At 40.1% G+C, this 12,745-nt stretch overlaps 1 protein-coding gene across 1 annotated transcript in view; it reads right to left on the bottom strand.

The window, feature by feature from the left end:
• Positions 1-2,145: 2,145 nt before the first annotated feature.
• LOC137253097 (uncharacterized) overlaps positions 2,146-12,745 on the bottom strand; it is a 47,905-nt gene continuing 37,305 nt past the window's right edge. Inside the window, exons 5-8 of the mRNA XM_067789464.1 lie at positions 10,640-10,873; positions 10,125-10,569; positions 5,513-6,874; positions 2,146-3,044 (exon numbers count right to left, since the gene is read on the bottom strand). Of these exons, the coding sequence (XP_067645565.1) occupies positions 2,239-3,044; positions 5,513-6,874; positions 10,125-10,569; positions 10,640-10,873 (2,847 nt within the window). The 3' untranslated portion in view covers positions 2,146-2,238. The remainder of the gene's footprint in view (positions 3,045-5,512; positions 6,875-10,124; positions 10,570-10,639; positions 10,874-12,745) is intronic.

The raw sequence follows: 12,745 nt of genomic DNA on the forward strand, positions 1-12,745 counted from the left end.
AAAAAGCGGTAAAAATGAAGAATAAGGATAATGTTAAGAGTAAAAGTGAGAGCAAAACTTACATAATAACAGCAAGAGTAAGAGGAAAAGCGGTAAGATTTACGGAAGAATGAAAGGAATAGGAAATACGAACGAGCCGATGTAGCTTAACTAGAAAATGCAGTAGCGAGAGGAAATAAGAAAGGAGGAGTGTTGGACAGAGGAGAGGCAGGTAGATAGATAGAGAAAGTTGGATTTGATTATACCGATGCATCGCGATGGTAGTATTTCAAGTTTGTCTAAAAGTCTCCAGTGTTAGCCAGAGCTATTTAAAAGAAGTTTCCGATTAGCCATTTTTCTTTCGCCATCAGGTAAATCTGTAAGCTCTGATTTGTTAAAGCATGGTTGCTGCAAAACCTATGCCGCTATATATATTTTTACACCAGCCGCCTCTTCCTGCTCGATGAGCCTATTTCAACGCTTGGTTTACATAGATGAATTTTGGGTCTTGGGAACGTACACGGTCAATTCCGAGTTTTCATATTACAAGCTTCCAAAATAATCATCCGCAACTTCATAATATTGTTCCAGATCGGCTATCATTTCATTGATCCCAGGCGTTATTTTCTTGCATGTTACTTCATATTTCAGACTACACCTGTCTGAGTAGGTATTGTCAAAATGGATGTTAGTGAAAAGTAAGATAGGAACTGCCGGCAGAATCGGTGAATGGCTGGCTGATGCCAAAACATGAATTGATGGGGTGTTTGGTGAATCAGTTTCCTGATAAACAGTCACCAGTAGAATCGGTGAAAGATTAATAAGTGAGTTGTTGAATCAGTAAGCGGAAAAATAGGTGAGTCCGCAGCTTGGTGAGAGGTTGGAGACGACTAAAGCGGTTTGTGAACCGGATGAGTTACCAGTAGAATCGGTAAACGATGAATCAGTGGCTGATTGATGGCGAATGATGAGCTGATGCGCCGAAACCGGGGTAAAATAAGGCTGATGATCGACCAGTCCATCTTCAATAAACGGTGTATTAATCGGTCGATCAATGACCGAGTAGTTGATGTCTAATAACCGGTGGATTATTGAATGGTGAAACCCAAATTGGTACGGTGGTCTGGTACCACTACTTGAAACAACAAAAAAGTAAGCAACAGGCGTCGTATTTTTCTTCCTGTAGGGATAGGGAGACTGCCAACCAAGGTTGTAAGGAGTTTTATCAAGTATTCTCCAAAAAGTAGCATCCTTAAGGTTCTAGTCTCCCTTTTGTGAGGAGCTTGGGATCGACAAAGCCTCGCCTGCTTAATGAACAGGTTTTTGCCACCGGTAGGCAAGGTTGTGGAATTTATAAATTGCGCTGGCAAATCTTTGAAAAGGTAGTACTACATAGCTCATTGAATCCTAGTAGCCGTAGTCGCCACCAAGAGTCCGCAATCCGGAAAGCGGACAGGCGGCGAAAAACTACATTATCGAAACATGTTTTTTGACTATTTGATGGTATGGTATGATAAACAATTTTAGAAGTTAACACCTTCGTGGGAAGTGATTATATCGCGATGAAATATATACCAGTGTCTGTGTTTTTCATTCGGTTGCTGATCGCATTTTGAGAATTTCCTCCTGGTTAGATGCCGACGTGAAGTACCCATCTGAACTCCTATTGTAGACGGACTTATCGGCCCTGATTGTCAGGCACAACATCCTGGACAATACAAGTCGCCGTGGCTTCCAAGGTATGTTCAGAAGAATAGGCAGAAAAAGTATGAAAAGGAGAACAAATTAGAGTTTGAGGAAAGGAATAATGGCGAGGCAATGAAGAGTAGATGCGTGGTACGGCGAAGAAGAAGAGAGCGAAGAAGGGAAAAACGAAGACAAAATTGAAGAGAAAATACCGAGAAGGAGGAAAACAAATGTATATATTTCAGAGGGTGCAAAGGAGGCAGCGGATGAAAGTCAGAAAAAGTGAGTATGTAAAAGTAGAAGACTGATAGAGGGAGATGAAAAGCGTTGCAAAAGTTTTCACATATACTACAAAATAGATAAAAGTATAGGGCACCACTTGGACTCATTTCTAGCGAAGTCGTGCTATCACGCCTTAAAGCGACCAAGGAGAGCTAACTCAAGGCGAGTGAGCTCTAAAAAGAATTCATCCTAAATGTGTCTAGTTTCAACATTTTTATTAGGTATCTACTTGTGTTTATAACTTTTTTTTAGATATAAAATGCACATACATATTTACAAAATTTACATATATTATTCCAATGAAAATGTCGTCGTATCTGTACCAGCATTCAAAACAATTGTCTCCGGTGTCGTTGGAGCACCTAGGCGAACCCATTCACGTTTCAAGCCAGCATCCTTGCGCGCAGACTGCAGAGCTTGTTGTATAGCGAATATGGAACTCACAGCCAAACAAGCAGGAGGCTCACCGGTAGCTTTTGAACGCATAAAGCCACCTGAATTGGGATTCTTTTGCAATAATTCAATACGGAAATCAATTGGTATATCCTTAGCACCCGGTGGTTTATAATTCCATGTACGATTTGTTAAAAGTTGACCATTTTGACGATCATACACCAGCTGCTCGGTTAACCAATAACCCAAAAGCATCACAAATGCACCTTCAACTTGACCAATATCTACACTGGGACTAAGGCTTTCACCAGCATCTTCCAATATATCGACACGCTTAATTAAATGATTGCCAGTTAAAATGTCCAATTCGATTTCGGTTAAACCTAAGCCAAAAACGCTGTAACTTTGCATATCACCCGCTTTGTAATGCTCACTAACGATCATATTTATATTTTTACCCCATGCACCTTGCACAATTTTCTCCCAGCTGGCATTTGTACCCAGCGCTTCTTTAACAGGTTTCAAACGTTCATTGATCATATTGCATGCCTTACGTACAGCAAAACAAACACTCTCACTACCCAATGAACCACCGGTAACAAATGAATTAGCGCCGTTGATCGTATCGCTGGATTCGATTTTCACAAACGATAACGGTATTCCGAGAGTGTAGGCGGCAACTTGAGCGATTTTTGTGTTCATACCTGTAATGAAAAAGAGAGAAGATATTTATTCAAGGTTTTTGGTTAGACAATCCTCAATCTCTCTCAGACTCTCAGTATGCACTGATGTCACAGAGCTCCAACCAAACGAATACAATCTTGACCTATTATTATTGGCTAGAAAGATAAATAGATACGTGTTGACTAGTCTTTTAATTACCTCACCAGAATCGATGTCATCTTTGCTGACCAAATAGCCATCCAGCTTTCGGAGAGCCATATTATCAGTACTATCCCTTTGAAAGTATTCTCTTGCTTCCTGAAAAACGAACACTTTTGCCTCCTTTTTCAAAGGAGAAGATTAGAAGTTATCCCTCAAAGTAGAGAACATTGTCTAGTTTGCGTGGAAGACTGCTAAAATACAATGGTTTCTTTATAGGAATCGTAGATATTGAGCAGGAAAGGGTTATGCGATGGTTCCAATCTACGAATATTACCTAGAGTCTCGATGTGATCTTCGAAACAGCCACGAAATGATCTTGAAACCATCCTAGAAGTTATCCGAAAAGAGTACCAAGGAATCTCGAAATTGTATCGAAATTATCTGTTGGTAGTCCAGAAATGACCTCAGAATGATTCCGAAATTATCCTGAAAGAATCTTGGTGAAATAATCCAAAATAATCCGTAGATAGTACCGAAATGATCCCGAAATTTTGCCGATTCTATTTCAAAAAAACTCCGAAATGGTCTTGCAAATGATGCTCAAGTAATTTGAAGATAGTCTCGGAATAATTTGCAAATAAAGCTGACAGGATTTGTAACTGGTCCCGAAATCCAATCCAAAAGCATCCCACAGTTATTTTTAAATAGTTCGTTAATGCTGGTAAAACCTTCCGAAATAATCCGTATAGAGTACCATTATGAACTCAAAATTTTTCCGAAATCATGTCTAATTGACTCAAAAATGATTTCAAAAGTGATGCTAAAGTAAGTAAAGTGATATTCCTGAAATTATTTGCCAAAATGATGTCTAACTGGTCCCGAAATAACCTCAAAATGGGTTCGGAATGATCCAGAAGTAATCAAGAAATGAGGTCTAAAATATACTGAATGATCCTGAAACGATCTCGAAAGTAATACCAAAGTAATTTGGAGGTAGTCCGGGAATTATTTGCAAATTATCCCGCAATGATATCTAACTGGTCCTGAAATAGGAATCTAGGAATGTACTGCTGACTGTCTCCAAATCACCTAAAAATGGTTTCAAAATAGTCCCGGAATACCAAAAAATTATTTCTAAAATATCCCGAATTATCCTAAAAAAAAATTCCGAAGCAATAGTAATACCAAAATGACACGAAAATAAGCTAGTACTTATCTGTCGATGGTACTGAAGCTATTTCCAAAAGATCGCGATTATCAGAAGAGAGTCCCGAAATGTTTTTGAAAATAATGTAAAATAAATTCGGAGACAGTTCCGGAGTGCTTTGAACATAACGCCGAAATGAACTCTAGCTGGTCCCGAAATGACCACGAAAGAGTACCGAAAATAGTCGCCCTAAAATGATTCCCAAAATAACCTGAATATGATTTGAAATTTATTCCAAAATCTTATTTGGATTTTATTTCGGGAGAATAATTTAGAAATTATTTCGGAATAATTATTTATGTAGATATTATTTCTGAATATTAATTTAGAACGAAATGGATCTGCATTCGGCGAAGGACCATCAATATCGATAACACTTCCCAAGACTTTCGTGGAGTCGCCTTTTCGCTACAACAACAACAACAACAACAGATGATGCCGACTAATTTCCGAGCTGCTCTCCACACGCAATGATGCCTAATTAGTTCCGAGGTGATCCGTCTATAGTCCGAAAAAGTTCCCGAAATGATCCTAAAATCATCACAAAATAGCCACGAAACGATCCCGAAAATAGTCCCAAAGTTATCCGAGCAAAGTCCGAAAGTGAAACGGAAAAAATTCGGAGATTGTTGTGAAATGAGCCTGAATATAATATCATACTGATCCTGAAATTGTCCCAACAATATGATAAATTAGTCCACAGATGATCGAAATCATTTGAAAATAATCACGAAATTATCCCGAAAACAATTCCGAAATTATTAGGTTACAGCTCCGAAACGATAACGTAATGGTTCTGAAGTAATTTAGGGTGGAGATTGTTTAAGCTTAGGCCAGACAAATGCAGAGTTTTAACGATATACGGAAACGAGTTCTGGGACAGACGGAGTAGATGGAAAGGGGAGAGAGAGGGGGGGGTGCCTTTTCACAACTTGCCAAAATTAATCTCAATTTATAGGCACAAGAGACTGAATACCATTGGTGAAGGGATTGACCCCTCGAAGATAATTGAAAGGGGGGCATAGGACACCTTATCCCTTGGGGTCTGGGACCGCACTTTTAAACATCCCTACGTTCAAACTTCCCCGAATTCAAACTATTCCATTTCTTATATTAATATAAGACTACTCACAAACTTACCTTGTCCCATCTCGATGCCACCATGTGTAACAACTACCGTACCATCCACATGATATATTGCAACTGTGGCCGGAAATTGACCCACAAAATTAATTGGGTATTCCATTATAGCTAAGCCAATGCCACGCTTAATCCAACGATTCTTCTCATTAAAAGCATCAATTTCCTTACGTCTCTCGCGGTATTCAGTCGACTTTAAAAACCTCGGTAGCAATTCAGCCATTTTATTTCCATCCTTAATATTAATCGCGCGCACATCAGCTGGATCGAGATTAGCTTCAAATGCTATATGTTCCATTATATTCTCAATCATTGCTATACCTTCAACCGAGCCAGGGGCGCGACACCATGCTGAGCTGGGAGCGTCAGTTTTAACAGCTTGCCCAGTTATCTTTGAGTTCGAGTCATTGAGAGCATAACAATTTTTGGCCGTTATCGGTGCAAGATCATCCACAGGATTCTCATTTAAGGTACAGCCTGCATCCTCATAAAATGTGTTTGTAAGACTAATAATTTTTCCATTATTTTTTATATGAAATTCATAATCTGAACGACAGCCCCAACGTTTGCCATTTGAATTCATCATTGATTCGATAGTTTGTACGAAACGCGCGGGTCGATTAAGTTTGTAGGCTGCTAGCGAAGCAGCACAAGCCACTTGATTGCCACGTGAAATCTTCGCGCCATATCCACCACCTAAGCGGCGTACTTTCAATTGTACATCTTTTGCTTTGATTTGTAACATTTTTGCTATTGCACACTGTGTCAGATCCATCCATTGTGTAGCACTCCAAACTTGTAGACCATCTTCAAATGGTACTGCTATTGTAGTTTGTGGTTCCATTGTAAAATGATATTGTCCGCCTATTTCGAAAACACCTCTCGCTGAAATGTCTGGTTGATCTATTAGTATTATGGGTGTCGAGTTCGCATGTGCGCTTTTTACTACACGTTCCTCCAATGCGTTGGCTTCAAATACGTGCGCCATTGTGGGTAGGATCTGTTTGGTAAGCGCTGGACGATTAGTGTATATTACTTTCACCTTTGCAGCTGCCCGATTGGCAATGTCACTGGTGAGAGCCACAACCATTCCCAAAGGTTGATCGTAGTACAGTACGTCTCCACTACAAAATATTTCTTCGACTTCATAACGAAATGCTGCATCACCAAAATTATTGGTGCCTGGTATGTCTTTGGCTGTATAGAATGCTACGACTTCAGGCATTGCCAACGCCTCGGAGGGATCAATCTGTTCGATGTGTGCGCCAACTCGAGTGGCATTTGCGAAGGCGCAGTATACCGCATCGGAAGTGGTGAGAGTATCGTTCATGTAGGTAGCTTCGCCGGAACATTGGATTAGTGCTGCAAATAGAAGATATATGGGTCTGTAGATATATACTTTTAGGCATAGCAGCTAAAAAGAGGAAGAAATGATAACGGCAAGGGAAATATAAAAAAAAAGTTTGGGGAATGTAACCAGATTGAACTGGCCGGTCCATGAGGACCTCACATAGACTAAATGAGTCCGTAGTGTTTATACAACTCTTAGTCCGACGACTAGTAAATAAATGCTGCTACAACAACAAGTATAACGTAAGCACAAGATAACAAAAGCTGCTCACAGTTCAATGAGGCGTTAAACCAAGCTGTGACGAAGAAGTTAACTTTTCCATCTATCGTGGCTCTCTGAACTCAATCAGCGTGGACTAAGCATATTTTTAGCAAGTTCAGAATATAGAGTGAGATCTTCTGATATGATAGGTACTTGTAAATAAACGCCGCTGCCACCCAAGGTCAACGTAAGACCAAAATAACAAAAGCTTCTCGCACACATGCATGAATAAGCGTATTCGAGCATGCGATAGGCGTTCGATCCAGAGATGCATCGAAGCAGTCAAGTGAATCTTGAATATTGGCAGACTTTAATAAGCGACGTTAAACCAAGCTTTTACACAAAAATTCTTATCTACTTTGGTCGTAGGTCAGAGAGCTACTAATAAGGTAAGTGTAATATATTCTTTTGTTGGTTATCTTCTTTCGCAACTGAAGATCATAGAAGCCAATCGGTTTATGGAAAAATAGAAACATAGTGGTTATTGGATACCAGGGGGCCCTTTATTAGAGATTCGAATATTTATCAGGGCATTCGATTCAGATGGTTAAGTCGAGACTGGTGCAAAGCCTATCAAACCTATCTGGTCATGCATACATTTTAGTGATTATTCTACAGGAAGAGTTGCAACAACCACGCAGTTCAACAAAAACCTGGTTAAACCTACCGAACCTATCTCCAAAAAACAGAATTTGGAAGCCAAAAGTAGTCTATAGGTACATACTTAAACTCAACGCCAGAGCTTTGTGAAGATGAAATTTACTATAGGACAGGCGAGGGAGTTAGGCTCAAAACGATGCATGAAGGGGTTAGACGAGTCATAAAAGCTGTATTCACCATCTGTTAAGTAAATACCCGCACTAAATGGAGGGCTAGCTAATCTGATATTCAGAAAAAGGGATAGCCTAAAATGCGGATCCCAAAACGCCATTCGATCAATGTTACCTGCTACAGTAAAGAATAGTGCTACAGTAATAATAGTCTTATAGAATATCACAATGTGATATTTTGTGGCCTAAATGTTGGAATATATTACGGCATGCAGGTGATCTGGTAAGGTTAGGAGTGGATGAGACCTGGTTAAATTCAACAATAAGCTTCTGTGCAACAGTGTTACCGCAGCAGAGTGGAGTGGGATCAAAACTAGATAAAAGTGTGAGAGCTAACGCCAAAAGGTACTTTGGGTCTGAGGATAAACGAGTTTATGGTGAATCTCAAAATGGAAGAAGAGTATTTTTCCAGCATGTGATTTGTAAATCATGGTCAGGGGTATTTTTGGACACTCTGTACCATTTTCTCTGGGGCTATCTGTACATGGTGAATATGTAGGCTGAGATTTTTTGATTGGCCGTCAAACCTACCAAGCAAATAATAATATCCTGGAAGCTATCGTGGAATTTCAACACTGGACTCGGAAGGTCACAGTTGCCATTAAGGCTATGAACTCTCGCGAAGGATCGTGGTAATGGTAGTCAAGCGGACGTGTGTGGTAAAACGTACGGGATATGAACAACGGACAGAGTTGATTGGTATTAGCAGCATTATGAGAACCACATCCACCTGAGCTCTGAATGTAATGCTGAGCACACATTCGGTGGGATTACGGAAAAGACTGAAGATAAATGTGCAGAGCCACAACAAAAGGGAGTGCCATATCCCATCATCTTTAAGTTCGCATAATAAACGAGCTTCTGGTGGACCTTCAAGTCATGAGATCGTGATCAGAGGTAAATTTCTAGTTATAAAGGGCCGATACTTGTGGAATGGCCGTCAAACCTAGCACGCGAATGGTACTATACTAGAAATTGTTGTGGAAGCTTAATACTAAGAACGAGGCTAGGGAGGTCCCGGTTATTCTTAATGCTGGGATCACCTGCTAAGGGCAATATGATATGGTAGACAAGACGACACTCTTCAGAAAACGCAAAATGGACGGGGTTGTTTGTTATCAACTGCATTCTGAGAGCAACACCCACCTTATCTCGGAATAATTTGACGAGCAAACACACGGTGGCATTTCGAGGAAAACTGCAACGACTTTTGGCTTTGATCATGCTTCGTAATTTGTGATATGGGCTCTCTGACTTCGGAAACTTAAAATTTACCTCAGTCAGTCGTGATTGTTACGTCCTTCGAAAAATAAATGGGGGAAGGATTCAAATTCCGCAGTGCACCAAATAACTGGTTTACGGATATTGCGTCGTTGGAGGTGAGATTAGCCGCAGGATTTTCTCTCAAGTGAAAATTGCCGAGATAGTCCCGAGGGATGGCTTGCTATCCCAAGGTACTGCGATATGAGTATTTTACATTCTCTTGAATAGTTTAGCAGAAAAAAGACGAGGAAGACTGGGTGCGGTAAGCGGTTGCCTACGAGTGCCTTACTTCGTTTGCAAGATGACAATAGTTTTAGTTACGGACCGTAGTAATGTAATTGTCAGGCAGACATCTTGAATGAAGCGGATCGCACAGAGCGAGCCACCTGAAATCTGGTCCCACATAGATGAGCTACGATTCAGCTTAACAAGCACTATCCGGGCACTATTTTTTACAGGTAAGCGAGATTTCTATAGAAATCATTGGGTTGTGTAAGGTTCATATAACCTTGTTGTTTGCAGTTTTGACAGATCAATGAGTAATAGTAGTTCAGATGGGTATCCAAATAAACCGGTATGCTTTCCATACTTGCAAAAACTAGCTGAAAGTACTTCGATCTCCGGTAAATTCAGGCCAAGATAAATCATATTCGAAATAACATTCTCATTTTGCAACTAAAAGACCTTCTCGTAGTGAAAAGTTGGTATTTTTAAAGATTTTGTCAGCGCTTTAAATACTTTCTGTTTTTATGGGGTCATCAGTCTAGAAAAGCTAATTTTAAACGGAGGCGGTAATTTAAGAAGTTCTTAAGGTATGTACATTGCTCCATCTTCCTATTTTTGACATTGATACTCGAATTATGACACCGAGAACATTTGAAGAGAAAACTGAATACAAAAAACTCACCTTCGACTTTCTCTACCGGTTCGGTAATGGGATAGTTTTTCTTATTCGTCTCAAAAGTTTGTAAGCCCGACGATAGCGTACGACTCAAAATGTCTGCACCACTTTTATATTCAGCTCTCACCTTTTCTGCTGGCGCTAATTTAAGTAGAGTTTTGTAGAAGAGACTACATGCCAAGTTCTTTCGATATGTGGGTGCGGTATCTGGTAACATATCATTGGGCAATATTTCCTGATTAAGTGTTTGAAATATTTTAGCTATAATTTCTTTATCAAATAAATTTTGGCCAGTTAAAACCGATTCCGTAGATTTTGCGTGCACAAAGTCTGGATTGATGCCACCAAAACAAATGCGTGCGGACTTTACTAAGCCCGGTTTTGCGGCGTTCATCTCCATCAAGATGGCGGCATTGACATAAGCGTGAGCATTTTGTGCACGTGGTGTAATCTATGTAAATAATGATTAGGGTTAGTATTGGTATTTTGTTTTAAGGAGTTAAAACGGTGCTTATACTTACCTTATAGGAGTGATAAACATAATTTTCTTTAGGATATGCTTTCAACTCAAATGCAGTAATTATAACTTTGCTTGGAGGCGACTTTATATATTCGAGGAGTGTCATAGTCTTTGCTTTTTCGGCAGATTCTTGAACTAAAACCTGAACATCGAGTGCTTCGAAGTTGAGGAAAATGTCTGATGGAAACTCTTGATGTGCCTTCTTGATGCTAATGTTGCCGGCGAGCGTGCCCATCTGTTCATTTTGTTATGTAAAAGTGTAAAAGGAAGAGAATTGGAAAACAAGATCAAAATATTTCAATGTCATTTTATACAAATATTTTAAACAAATGTGAGAGGTGAAAGAATTAAATAGTTTGATTCCAGATAAACAAAACGAGTAATCAAAAGAGGATTGGGAGGATACAAGGACCGGCATGATGCCTCTATAAGTCTTCGTGCAGGGATTCGCCGCAAGAGGAGCTCTACGATTAAGAGTATCCGGATACGCGACGATTCTGGACGATGCGAAGGGACAATTAAACGGAATAATAACCGACCTAACATCTAAAACCGGCCACATCACAGCGGTTTTTGGACTTCCAGGTTCAGAACATATGATATCCTTCAAGGGAGAAATGGCAAAAAAGCCTACAAAATGGCAGCGTCATTACAATCTACACCGACGGCTCGAAAATGGAAAAGGCAACTGGAGCTGGGATGTACATAACACATCTACAGTTAAGTCAATCATTCCATGGAGTGAAATCCAGGCCTAGTTCTATGCCATAGACAGAGCAGCAAAGCTGCTCCAATATGGTATGGTCTCCGACACCGACGTAGCAATTTTTGTTCACAGCCAAGCCGCCTTAAGGGAATTAGAGTTCAACATGATAAAATCGGATATCGTGCGGAGGTGTGGAGCCTCGCCGGCTTCTGTAAGCCATCTCAATGTCTCACTTTGCTGGGTTCCTGGGCACAGCGGTATTAAAGGGAATGAGCTCGCAGATGAGATGGCTAGGAAAGGGTCCGATTTGGGCAAAAGTGAGATGGACAGTTCCTCCCGACCACCGCTGAGTTTTCTCCTGGGGAGAATCGAGGAATATGAGAACAGGGCAACGGACTTGCTATGGAACAAAAGGGTTAACTGTAAAGTCTTAAGGTCCTTATGGCCATGTCTGGATAGCAAAGGCACCAGCTTCTTTCTCAAACTGAACAAATCCACGCTGAGTGTAATTATGGATGTCATCCCAGGTCATTGTGCTTTCGCACCAATGCTCCAACGGTGGCGAATACCAACAAGCTTCCTCTGCAGAAGAAGGATGCGGAGGAAGAGGAGTCGATCTACCACTTTCTCTGCTGTTGTCCGGGGTTTCAAAGAAAAAGGCTCAGATTTCTGGGCCCTCTTAACCTAACCTAACCTGATACCAGATTACACTCTATTGCAAGCTTTTTTCTATAGGAATTTTCAAAATAGTTCCAGGGACCTTGGCACTGCTTAAAAACTCGAACTTTTGCCAGTATCTCTCCACTGAATCTATAGCATGAATGGGAGAACTAGATCAACTGGCGCAACGAAGATCCCTTAGCAAAGATATTGTTCACAAAGAATCAATAAACAAAACTTTCTTCTTCCAATGCATACGGAAGCTCAAACTCACGCCTATTATTTCCTAAGTATTTAAGCAAAAGAACTTGGAAAGCCTTTGAGTTAAGCTGAACCGCTGCAAAGGGTAACCGAAATAATGAAACTTTATCTTAAGTATTTTGGTGCTCAAACTCCCTTCAATTGAGTCGAGGATCTTTGGTGGCCTATTTTTTTACGCAGACTTAAAATAACAGCAAAGAACATGATATTGTAATAGAGTAAGAGTCGTGCAAAAATTTTGCAGAAAAATTGACCTTTCTTTCGCCATTTTATAAAGACTGATTTTCATATATGGTCTTCGTCACGATATAAGAAGGCTCTAGCCTCATTACCAGACACTTTCCAAAGTGGCTTTGATTAGCCAGACACCTTTAATCCTTCTAAACTTCAAAGAACACCGAAGCAATTTTATACTGAAATTTGAATACAAAGTCTTTAAAAAAAGGTTTTTGAAATGTTGTTTGCCCGTAAAAAACTTTC

Source organism: Eurosta solidaginis, chromosome 1 (assembly GCF_040869045.1).
Source record: "Eurosta solidaginis isolate ZX-2024a chromosome 1, ASM4086904v1, whole genome shotgun sequence".
In the NCBI taxonomy this organism is placed as follows: Eukaryota; Metazoa; Arthropoda; class Insecta; order Diptera; family Tephritidae; genus Eurosta; species Eurosta solidaginis.